This window comes from Aureobasidium pullulans, assembly GCF_000721785.1.
Source record: "Aureobasidium pullulans EXF-150 unplaced genomic scaffold scaffold_16, whole genome shotgun sequence".
Taxonomy (NCBI): domain Eukaryota; kingdom Fungi; phylum Ascomycota; class Dothideomycetes; order Dothideales; family Saccotheciaceae; genus Aureobasidium; species Aureobasidium pullulans.
This window is the reverse complement of record NW_021941036.1, coordinates 169,650-180,345: the sequence shown is the minus strand read 5'-3', so window position 1 is coordinate 180,345 and position 10,696 is coordinate 169,650. Positions and strand designations below refer to the sequence as shown.

Here is a 10,696-nt window from a genome sequence, read left to right as displayed (position 1 = left end):
ACACCGTTCTAGGGCAGATTTTGCTCGGAGTCATCGGTAGTCGGGATTTGCGCCAAGTCCAGTATCTCTCGAGGGCTTGCGAGAAGGGAAGTCGCAATTCAGACAAGGTTTCTTCGAGTACTCATAGTTGGAGGCCTCATTCTTCGACTCAGTCTTTACCAAGTTTCACATCCTTTGAATCCCAATTCCATTCTGACTCGTACTACCACCGCTGCGTGAGATTGTTGCGTTTCATAAGCAATCGAAGCTCCCCGCAACGCTAATAATTGCCGGTAAGCCCGCCACCAAAAACATCTTTTGATGTTTCTCATCTTTCGCACGTAGAATACCGGATAGAAGGAAATTGTTGCGCAGCAATGGAGACTGGCACGCCAAATATGACCCCAGCACCAGGCGATGTTCCTGCCAAGGCCGAGGTGGACGACTTTCTGCGGCGCAAACGCAAGGCGCGGGAACACAAAGCGTGCTATCCGTGTCGACAACGAAAAGTTCGCTGTGACCTTGCGAGGCCTTGCCGTACCTGTGTCGAGCGCGAACATCCCGAGCTATGCGACTACCATCCGCCAAACAAGAAACAGAACAATGGCTCTTCTTCGTCAGCATCTCTTGCGTTGCCTAGCGCGAGTACCAGCAGCGGGGTTCCTGCATCGAGCGCAAATACCGTGACGCTGGCACGATCTGATTTTGATCATCTTTGTCGGAAACTGGATAATGTCGAATCAGCTCTTGAGGAATTGCGAAGGGAGATGAGAGGATCTAATAGCAGACCACATCAGCAAACTTCTGGCCGTTCTTCACCTTCAAGTACTACTCAAAAAGCGGATGCTGCCCAACCATGGATTAACAATCAGTTTACACGCCATACTACGGTCCATGGACTTCATGCTCGGAATGACTTGACTGGCCAAACTGTACATCTGGGAGGTTCTTCGGTCCCTGCACTTGTCATGGCTTTAGGACAAGGCGATCGTGAACAACCTTCAGTTCAGGAAATCCTCGGCAGATCGATCCTACCTATGTTTGGTCTTGACAATGAGACAGCAACATATCCATTCGTCGATCTTTGGGGTCTGGCTCACGGCTCTCTGGCACGCGCTCAAGAATTGGCCAAAACGATACCCACGGACAGTCAATGCTTATCCTTCTTCCGATACTATCAGAACCTTGGAAACATCATCTTCCCAGGTGTCGCGGATATCTCAACCTTTGAAATGGACTTGACGCGCTTTTTGCAAAAACGTAATGAGCAAATGGGTGTTGCTGGATCTCTACCAGAAAATAGTCCCCTTCCTGGAGTCACTGAGCAGGCAATTTACGACAAGAATTTGGAATGGGTTGGTTTACTATTTGCTGTTCTAGCGAGTGGTTGCCAATGTTCTGGTTTGCCGAGAAAAGAACGTGAATTGACATCTCAAGTCTACAGTGAGCGACCCGAAATCGTAAGATAAGAATGATGAAATGTACTAACGATAAACAGTGTGCTGCAGTTTCGAGTGCTTACGTTTCACCAATTTCCTGTCACATGTGACTCTGGAGAGTATTCAGACTTTGTTGATTCTCGGCAATGTAGGTTCTCTGTGGCCTGTGCTAAATGCCAATAGCTAACACAATTTCCAGGTCATCTCCAACAACATGAACGCCGGAACTTCCTGGTCTCTTATGGGTCTGACGCTACGCCTAGCAATGAGTCTTGGTCTGCACCGTAGCTGCCCACCTGCCGCAGACATCGAGACCAAGGCTATTCGCTCCAAGGTCTGGTGGTCAATTGTCTGGCAAGATAGTTTACTATCAATCACGTACGACAGAGCAGCTACAACAGCATACATTGACCCCTCAAGCATGCCAGCACCAGATGCGTACACGCAAATTCCTCCTTATCATTTGGCAATGTACAGACTCTGCAGCGTCGGTCTGGAGATTGTACGCGATCGCACTAAGACCATGAGCTCTCGCGAGCTGTTCGCCAGAATCACAAACCACAGGAATGAGATTGATGATATCATGGCTGGCACTGCTGACTACCTGCGCGACTCGCGTACCTGCAAGTCTGTGGAAGAGTCACTCGAGCACTGGGCTCTGTACCTACACGTCTCATACATTGTCTCCGAACTCTGTCGACCGGCCATCAGTCCCAGCACCGCCAGCTACGAACTCTCCAAGGCCTTCAAGCAAACCTGCATCGACAGCTTGGTCAGCACAGTCGAAGCTTTCCTCGGCCTGCAAAACATCACGCCCTACGCAAGACAATCCTGGGCCGCCGTCCACCGCAGTCTTTCCTCCGCTCTCCTCCTCGGCATCATGGGTGAACACGCCCACAACGAACGCGCTCGCCGTCTTCTCGGCAGATTCGTCGCCCTCATGTCAGATATGCAATCGTCACTCGACCCACAAGAACTCGCTGCGCCCATGGAAAGAGCAATCACCGCACTCAAGAAGCTGAACATTCAAGAGTCCAGACCGCCGAGGTTTATCGAGGACATTGCCATGGGTGGGGCTTCGGCGCAGAGTGTGACGGATAGTAGTGATAGTCCTGGTATGGCTGGGGTGGATCATTCGAGTGTGTTCCCATCAAACACTTCGGCGTTGGTTGATGAGGAGTATTCGCCTTATAGCGTGCTCAACTCGATCTTGTGGGGACAAGGTACTACGCCTTGAGTGTGACGGAAGGAAAGAGCTGTGGTGGAGAAGAGTCGCTGTACACGAAGAGAGTAATAGCTGAGACGTAGTGTATATATACGAGTAACGTGCATAGGACTGGCTGAAAGGATATAGAAAAAGCTCACAAATACCATAACCATAATGTTCATATATCAATGTCTAGCAGGAAAATTATGAAGTAACACTCGCAGGAAGTATGTCACAACGATCACAATATCACGAGAGAAGAGAAACAGAAGGCATGGTGATCGGACAACGACTTGATTGTAAAAACGCTAGATAACTAGCAAAGTAGAAACAAGCTCATTGGCACCTCTCTCCGAGCGACCCGTTTACTTGGGGTCGTCGAAGACGTAGGTGAGGTGGCAGCGACCGCAGTACTGGCGGTTGTGCATGGCAGCCATGAAGATACCGGCACCGCACTGAGAAGATGAGTTAGTACCTGAAGATGATGCGCGCGGTGTGTGTAAAGCAGAACTTACGGTGTCAGAGGGGCACTCGCGACGCAGACGCTCAATCTTGCCATCACCGTCGACCTTGTAGTACTTGAGGACGGCAAGCTTGTTCTTCTTGCGCTTGTGCTTGATCTTCTTGGGGGTGGTGTAGACCTTCTTCTTGCGCTTCTTACCACCACCACGGAGGCGGAGGACGAGGTGAAGAGTGCTCTCCTTCTGGATGTTGTAGTCGGAGAGGGTACGGCCATCCTCGAGCTGCTTGCCAGCGAAGATCAGGCGCTGTTGGTCCGGGGGGATACCCTCCTTGTCTGTTTGATGCGAAAGTCAGTCTTCTGCGCATGATGATGGATGGTTGATGGTGCCGTCGCCTTCGCGCTGTGTGTGTGGCGATGGCGATGGCGATGGCAGATGGCGAGGGAGATGGGGAAAATGCGCACCCTGAATCTTGGACTTGACATTGTCAATGGTGTCGGATGACTCCACCTCGAGGGTGATAGTCTTGCCCGTGAGGGTCTTCACGAAAATCTGCATGATGGCGACCTAGACAGCGGGGTCGTTGTCGTCCTAAGTCGTGAAGAAAAGGAAGTTTTTGGGAGCGCGCGGAGCGGAATTTCACAAGGGTCGGTGCGTCGCTTCGCTTATCTAATCAGTGTGAACAGCCGGCTCGGCCCACCAATCAATGATCGAGCTTGGGTCAGTCACGTGTTGGCTTTCCTCACTCGACAGCGACATCATCTTTACTCTCACACAACTCATGAACGTATTATGTTTTCACATTGGAGTTATATTGAGCTTGTATGAACGCAATCAACACATGGGAATCCATAGCCATCGATCTTCTGGGTAAACGTTCCAATGGTAAGTGGAGTTCATTAGCCACGAAACATGCTCAATATTGCTGCTTTACCTCTCCCTTCGAGTGCTCGCCGCACTGTTTGTCGTCCAGACTCGAGGATCTCCTGCAGAGATAAGTAGAGTTGCTTGTCCTTGTCAGGCACATTCTCAAGCACCGAGAAATCATACCTTGAGATGTCGACCTTCGCAAATACCGCAACAACGGGACCGTGGCGCGACGGATGTGAATCGCAAGTGATTAACCTGGTCACCGAGTTTATCAACCACCACGAAATCAGCCATCAGAACCCTTGGAAAGTTCCCCAAGCTCCTGTCGAGTCACAAGCAGTCGCTACACAAATCAAGGCCCACCCAAGTGTCACTTCAACAGTGAAATGGGCACTGAAGGTTCGAGAAAGTACCGCGAGTCGGAGAGACCTTCTTAAGCGCATTATCGAAGCTGGCGTACTCACTGATCGAGCAGAGGTCTTTTTCATCACTCTGCTAGCGGAAAACAACTATCTGGGCCTACCAAGGGGAAGCTCTGAAGCTGAAGCGTTGCTCTACCGCCATAACGGAGCGAGCAAGGGTCTCGATTCGGAGCAAGAGCAGCAGAATTTCGATGTTCACCAACGCCGGCTGAATCAATAATTATTTGGCATGACAGAATCGGGAAGAGAAGGGATCCTCGATCTCTCAGCTTGTGAGGAGCAGTCTCTGCGCGACATGGCCGCAGTAATCAAGAGGGAATTTGCAGCCACCAGGAAGCAGATATCCGACGAGAAACAAGAGCTCTTGGAGTTGCTCGAGCGCGTACGCTTCGAGAAGCAACAACTCTTGGACACCATGTCCGGAATCTCGTCGACTGACTCGACGGTAGACGTTTACACGCCAACTTCTGTGCGTCTCTCATCAACTGCTGTATGCTTTGCGTGAATACTGACGACGATTCTCAGACTCTCAGAAATAGCTCTCCTGACGAAATCTCCGAATCTGTAGAACAGAAGTCGGAGCCACATCTGGAATCCAAGTTGACGCTGCTCGTGGGTGGCAATTATCCCGGACTTCGTGATGATAGATCGATGAGCATTGGCTGGAACGACCCTATAGGACTGCTGCGAGCCCCTCTGAAAGAACGTTTCCCGGAGGCAACCCGTGGCTTCTACCACGGCGCAAGACTGGTTTCGGACGATACCACACCAGCTCAGGTCAGTATTTTTCCTATTTTGGTTGCTGAAAGGTTGATTCGAACATCATTAGCTTCGATTGGTGCGTGGGTCCTGGTTATGTCTGCAGAACAGGGGCTTCCACGGTTACCCCGTTATCATAACGGTTCAATGAATACAGCTCCATCTTTTATGACTTGATTCGAATTGTGCTTTTGCTCATGAATATTGGTATAATTTGTGACACGTCGCCAAAGATAGTCGTCAATGAACGATTGACATATGATTTGAGACATGAGTATCCCTAAGCCAATTCATCAACTTTGATAGTTGCCGTCAGACATTGGCGTGAGAGCTCAACAAAGTCTCACATCAATTTGTCTCCAGAACTTGCTCGAAACATTCTGTCAGACATACGCTCCAAAACTCAAAAATGGCCAGAGTTTTGTAGGCACATCTGAAGCTATTTATTGACCTTACAACCATCAGAAATCCAGTTCTTCTTTTTACCCTCAAACTCCTCAAAAATGTCCAATTCCAGATCATCAAGCTGGTGGACAGTAGAATGTGAAGAAATGGCCAATCTTGCAATCGTTAGTCTGGTGCCGGAGGAACAGCAAAGACATCTCTTCGACGGACTCGGGAAACGCCCAGCAACAAGCAGGAGCGTCCAAGAATATCTCCAATACACCAGCTCTCTGGGCTATCATTTCGATGAGTTAAAACTCTTTGAGGCGCTCTTCAAACATTTCGGGATGGAAGATGTTCGCGACACATTCCTGCTTTGGCTACTCGGCGAAGTCCTGCCTCGCTTCCAAGGCTCAACGGAAAAGCTCAAGACTCTTGAGTCTTCCGTTCAAAAGCTTTCTGAAAGGACTGCGAAGCTCGTAGAAGATCTCTCGATATCTGCGACTATCGATGACGGAGGGTTTCCAGTAGATGCAGAAGAAGGAATCAGACAACTTGGTGCTACCTTGATGGCCCAGAAGCATCTGTTTGCCTCAGAACACGACTCTGAAACCTTCAACAGAGACCTCCAGATATGCATGGAACCTTGCTTCAAGAATTTTGTAAGCCGGGTGGAGTCTCTGGAGCAGATGGTCAAGGAGAACCGAGAAGGCATGAAGCTCTACCAGCCAGTCACCCAAGGCGAAGAGTTGGCAGCTCGTGTTCAAGCTCTGGAGAACAAGATAAAAGAGCTGCAACCTCCTTTCTCGATGCTGTCGGATGCCGCAGAATCTTCGACCTGCACTCTCACGCCTGCTTCGGTAAGTACATCATACCAGGATCTTGATTCAAGCTGACTTCCAAATTGCGGCAGACCGTGGTAAATGACTCGAATAACGATGTAGCTGGGTTTCGACACGCTGAAGCGGCCACTGCAGCGCCTCTTCGCCTGCGCGTTGCAGTATACAATTCTCTACCCGGGTGCTCCAACAGCGTCTCGAGACTAACGCAAAAAGTTCTCGTGAAGATGTACCCACACACTCCATTCAGGTTTCTTACAGACAAGCTTGCCGAGAAGTTCGGCGACCACCAGCTGAGCTCGAGTCACAGTGGTCAAAGCATTTTTGACAGCGAAACACCTAAATCTGTGAGTCCTGCTTCACATTTTATAATGCCTGCTAGTCACTAACAATGAGTGCTGAAAATAGCTTGGATTGGGAGACTCTGCGGAACTGACATATTCCAACACAGTTGGTAGTAAAACCATCGATTTGACTGTTATGTAGATAGACCACCATGTCTCTTGTGTTTCATCGCCGAAAGCAATTACAGAAAGAAAACCACGAAACCATGAGGACACGAGGCAGCCAATGAAGACCTGTTCCGAATGCGACGTTGCAATCCAGGGGCAATGCAAGTATGCAAGAGTGTATATCAGATGCGTGCAGACTTTTGCTTACTTCAACAATACCTCTCATGGGTGAAACGTGAGCATGTTTGTACTTCCCCTCAGCAAACCTTCTTCCAATAATGGACCCAGACCTCGCTTGACTTTGTCTTCCCGTGAAAGTCGGGTGTTGTAGTTTCCTCTTTGCTCCCACTACGTCCTGCCTAAATCTCTTCGACCGAAAAACATCGCTGCCCATCATGTCTTCGCGAAACGGAGACCTAGAGACTTGACGTTTGGCGCTTAAGAACAAGGTCAATGTGATGCAACACTTATATGCCATTGCAACATCGGAGGCTGACACGTCTACGACTGGCATCCTAACCCCAACCTCGGTAGGTAAAATACGATCAGTGATTTTGCACAACACTCTAACACACACTGCAGACTTTCATGAGCGAACAAGAAGGATCGGTGCCTAATAGCGAACCGGCTACGAAGCGAGCACAGCAATTCCACCCTGTCTTTTACGTTTACATTGCAATTTTCGAAGAACCCATGACTCTCGAAAACTTCACACACATCATGCCCGGTGGATGGCTCCTTTATCTCAAGATGAAACCTAAAGCCACGTTTGCAAGCATAATGAAGAAGCTGCGCCGAGAGAACATACTCTATGCAACAGTGAGAGCTATGAACTTAGATTAAGCATGGAACCCACGCAAGAATTTGTGATAACGACACACCCAACAGTGTAAGCGATTGCCTGAGTCTCCTGGGGAACAATTTGCTAATCACGGCATCGTTACAGATTGAGACGAGGTATGGTAGTGCTAGAATGCATTTGAAATGGACGAGGGTGTTGAAGGAAGAAGGACTCCCAATTCGCCTATGGCCTAAGCAGAAGAAGCTGGGCTAAGTCACTGGTCAACTCAAGATAAGTAGTATGGAAAGCTATAGCCTTTGCTTGGAGATGAGGTGGATGACGGGACTTACAACGCGGATGATAATGTGTAGAAGAGGAATCGAAGAAGACACCACAATCTTGAAGGGCAATGGGCACGAACGTAGTGTGCATGGAGAGAAAGTGTCTGCCAAGTGACACTTAAACTTGATATTCAAGTTGAACAATCAGCCTAAGAGAACGAGTGGTTCGTTCTTTCCAATTCGAGAAGGGAAGGATCTGCTCTCAAAGCATACGCGTGGCTTCACTGTTTACAACAGCTTTGCTCACTTTCCATAAATTCATCGAAACTCCTGAATACGTGTGCTCTTGTCTGCTTCCAACTCTCAATAACCTCTCCATCAACCATTAACAACAAATCAACCGCCATCATGCATCAAATCACACTCAGTACCGGAAAGGTCGTCGAAGAGAAATCAGGCGCCTATCACACCTTGAATTACCTCCTCTCTGAAGGCGAGTTCAGTGCGTTTTGGAGCTACATCGTCACCATCATCTCCATCGCGTACCAGTCCATGCTCCAAAGCTTCCATGGAACTGCCGAAGACGAGGAAGACACTGCTGCTGCACTTCACGCGCAGAAGGAGAAGGACGCCACAGATACTGACTCCAACTTGATGTCATCAGACTTCAGCGACACAGAAACGGAGACCATGAGAGTGTCCACACCTTCTTCGAGCGGTATCTCCACCCCTGCACCCACAAACTTGGAACAAATTCTTCCCAAACCAGCAAGCGACAAACATCCGAACCTCCGCTTTGGTCCCATGAAGATCAACAAGGCAGAAAAAGGACTCGACAAGAACTCATCAATTCCTTTCGATGGACAGACACCGGAAAGCTACAAGCTCACTTTCAGAATTGCTTCCCCGGACATCGTCGTCCTCGAGATAATCACCTTCCCGGAGCTCAAGTTGAAGTCATTCGTTCGCATGGGCAAACACCAGACGTTCAAGAAGCTCAAGACCAAGATGCGCAAAGAGCCTGCAAGCCTCTATTGCGGTAGATGGGAGCATCCTAATACCTTCAGTCTTGCTTGGAAGCATGCTGGAGGCAAGCATGAGATGGAAAGATTGACTCCAATCTTTGACAACGATACACCCGCATCGGTAAGTGAATCGAACGCCAGGACTCACAAGTACAATGGCTGATTTTAAATAGATTGGCATGGACCAAAGCGTGCACAAGATGATGTGGGGGCCATTCTCCAACATTCCCATCATGTTGGACTTGACCATGGACGATTGATGCGAGTGTTGGATGAGGTGAAGAGTCATATCTTCATCATCAACAATGACTAAAATAGTGCGGAAAGGCACAGGAAGAACAAGACTCGCTGTTTGCGAGCTTTGCAGAAATACAGGTCAAGATTCTCGATATCATCAACACCTTTTGTACTTGCTGTGGCCAATCTCGCAGAAAGCAGTCGTCTCTGAGTGGTTTCAGATGGTTCTTGATCTGGAAGGGGAATAGAGGGATATGGAGCGGTGCTTCCAAAGCTTGTAGTCACCCACGTTCAAGTATGAGCAGATTTCCCACGACTCACTAGACAAACTCACTCATAAAAAGGGCGTCACGGTGTCAAGATCAAAATTCCATTCACCTTTCCAATTTTCACGAAAAAAAAAATTTCTCTCTTCTTCTTTTATTCTCCATCACCATGGACCAATACTCTCTCCTCCTGGATGTTCTAGAGGGTCTACACAGCCGAGGACTGACACAGGGACGGAGAATAACAGAACTCGAAAACCGCCTCGCCGACCAACATGACAAACTCGTGAGAGTGTTCATCTTATCTGCTGGAATTTTTGTTATGCTTCTCGTCCCGTTTGTCGTTGCCTTGTACAACAGAGCGAGATTTCGCAAGACGGAAAGAGTTGTCGCGATGATACCCGCGGGACTTCGGATTTCGAAGGACATGGAGGAGATAGAGAAGAGGCTGAACACGTTAGGAGAGAAGATGGAGAAATCAGCACGAGCTAGACGTGATGGGATTTCGAAAAAGTACAAAGATTGCGACAATCAAGTGGAAGTTGAAACGATGTCGTCAGACAACGACACCACGACCTCAGGATCGACCATCTATACCCCCTCCGCCAGCGATGCGTCTATCTCGGGAGAAACTTCAACAACATCAACGATATCCTCCTCACAAATCCAAGTATTGGAGAAACTGGCATCTGCGCATAATCTAGGAGTACGCAATACAGGCATCATACCACCTGAAGATACAGCTCTCTCTTACAACAACACTTTCCTCCCTGTCAGCTATCATAACCACTTCGACACTTCTTCTCCCTTGAACACCTTCACTCCTACCCACCCTCGTCCGAGAAATTTTGGAAAACTCGAGCCGGCGCAACAGAGGGCATGGCATAGAAGAAACGTGCAGGAGAAAATGGCACAACAGGAGAAAGAGCAGAAGAGGATGGAAGAAGCGATGAGATGCTCCAAGATGAGATCGCATGAGGGGAGCAACAGTAATACTGCGATCAAACCCAACAACGAAGCAACGGGTACTCGCGTCCTCGGCCACGACAAGGAAAGACACAATCTTCCAGACTTCAAGGACGAAAGAGTAGACGACATGATTGCAGAGCTCAACAGAGAGTTGGAAAAGACTGGAGATGCAAGACTGGACGCACATAGATCGGAAGTCGACAAAGTGATACTGGAAGGTCTTAGGATGGGACCGTGTAAAAGATAAGCCCAGTCTGGAGAAGCCGGTGGTTTCGGAGGTGCCCGTGTGTAGCTCGATAGATGGCGACAGAATTCAGATCGTGCT

General features: G+C 48.9%; 7 protein-coding genes across 7 annotated transcripts; 6 read left to right on the top strand and 1 right to left on the bottom strand.

Moving 5' to 3' along the window:
• The first annotated feature begins 243 nt into the window (after positions 1-243).
• On the top strand, positions 244-2,838 carry M438DRAFT_301524 (uncharacterized protein). Its single transcript, XM_029902099.1, has 4 exons — positions 244-268; positions 316-1,422; positions 1,478-1,566; positions 1,618-2,838. The coding sequence occupies exons 2-4, from the start codon at positions 357-359 to the stop codon at positions 2,653-2,655; spliced, it is 2,193 nt and encodes a 730-aa protein (XP_029758114.1). The 5' UTR covers positions 244-268; positions 316-356; the 3' UTR covers positions 2,656-2,838.
• Positions 2,839-2,900: 62 nt separating this feature from the next.
• On the bottom strand, positions 2,901-3,669 carry M438DRAFT_347644 (ubiquitin-40S ribosomal protein S27a). Its single transcript, XM_029905950.1, has 3 exons — positions 3,551-3,669; positions 3,141-3,421; positions 2,901-3,080 (listed from the first exon to the last, which is right to left on the bottom strand). The coding sequence occupies exons 1-3, from the start codon at positions 3,642-3,644 to the stop codon at positions 2,991-2,993; spliced, it is 465 nt and encodes a 154-aa protein (XP_029758113.1). The 5' UTR covers positions 3,645-3,669; the 3' UTR covers positions 2,901-2,990.
• Positions 3,670-4,142: 473 nt separating this feature from the next.
• M438DRAFT_337459 (uncharacterized protein) lies at positions 4,143-4,598 on the top strand (the record flags this gene model as incomplete). The annotated part of the gene is made up of 1 exon (XM_029903994.1): positions 4,143-4,598. The coding sequence occupies one exon, from the start codon at positions 4,143-4,145 to the stop codon at positions 4,596-4,598; it is 456 nt and encodes a 151-aa protein (XP_029758112.1).
• Positions 4,599-4,607: 9 nt separating this feature from the next.
• M438DRAFT_357451 (uncharacterized protein) lies at positions 4,608-5,288 on the top strand (the record flags this gene model as incomplete). The annotated part of the gene is made up of 3 exons (XM_029907172.1): positions 4,608-4,847; positions 4,904-5,155; positions 5,208-5,288. 3 exons carry the CDS (start codon positions 4,608-4,610, stop codon positions 5,286-5,288), a joined length of 573 nt encoding a protein of 190 aa, XP_029758111.1.
• Positions 5,289-5,602: 314 nt separating this feature from the next.
• On the top strand, positions 5,603-6,958 carry M438DRAFT_367407 (uncharacterized protein). The gene is made up of 3 exons (XM_029907949.1): positions 5,603-6,381; positions 6,435-6,707; positions 6,769-6,958. Exons 1-3 carry the CDS (start codon positions 5,641-5,643, stop codon positions 6,844-6,846), a joined length of 1,092 nt encoding a protein of 363 aa, XP_029758110.1. The 5' UTR covers positions 5,603-5,640; the 3' UTR covers positions 6,847-6,958.
• Positions 6,959-8,282: 1,324 nt separating this feature from the next.
• M438DRAFT_382748 (uncharacterized protein) lies at positions 8,283-9,320 on the top strand (the record flags this gene model as incomplete). Its single annotated transcript, XM_029908922.1, has 2 exons — positions 8,283-9,020; positions 9,073-9,320. 2 exons carry the CDS (start codon positions 8,283-8,285, stop codon positions 9,157-9,159), a joined length of 825 nt encoding a protein of 274 aa, XP_029758109.1. The 3' UTR covers positions 9,160-9,320.
• Positions 9,321-9,571: 251 nt separating this feature from the next.
• On the top strand, positions 9,572-10,618 carry M438DRAFT_357448 (uncharacterized protein; the record flags this gene model as incomplete). Its single annotated transcript, XM_029907171.1, has 1 exon — positions 9,572-10,618. The coding sequence occupies one exon, from the start codon at positions 9,572-9,574 to the stop codon at positions 10,616-10,618; it is 1,047 nt and encodes a 348-aa protein (XP_029758108.1).
• Positions 10,619-10,696: the final 78 nt, after the last annotated feature.

Coding starts and splice junctions, on each gene's coding strand:
- M438DRAFT_301524 (XM_029902099.1), top strand. CDS start 357: ATGGAGACTGGCACGCCAAATATGACCCCAGCACCAGGCGATGTTCCT. Junction 1,423..1,477: donor ATTGACATCTCAAGTCTACA/GTGAGCGACCCG, acceptor AACGATAAACAG/TGTGCTGCAGTTTCGAGTGC. Junction 1,567..1,617: donor CTTTGTTGATTCTCGGCAAT/GTAGGTTCTCTG, acceptor CACAATTTCCAG/GTCATCTCCAACAACATGAA.
- M438DRAFT_347644 (XM_029905950.1), bottom strand. CDS start 3,644: ATGCAGATTTTCGTGAAGACCCTCACGGGCAAGACTATCACCCTCGAG. Junction 3,422..3,550: donor TGTCAAGTCCAAGATTCAGG/GTGCGCATTTTC, acceptor CGCATCAAACAG/ACAAGGAGGGTATCCCCCCG. Junction 3,081..3,140: donor GCGAGTGCCCCTCTGACACC/GTAAGTTCTGCT, acceptor TCATCTTCTCAG/TGCGGTGCCGGTATCTTCAT.
- M438DRAFT_367407 (XM_029907949.1), top strand. CDS start 5,641: ATGTCCAATTCCAGATCATCAAGCTGGTGGACAGTAGAATGTGAAGAA. Junction 6,382..6,434: donor GCACTCTCACGCCTGCTTCG/GTAAGTACATCA, acceptor AAATTGCGGCAG/ACCGTGGTAAATGACTCGAA. Junction 6,708..6,768: donor ACAGCGAAACACCTAAATCT/GTGAGTCCTGCT, acceptor TGCTGAAAATAG/CTTGGATTGGGAGACTCTGC.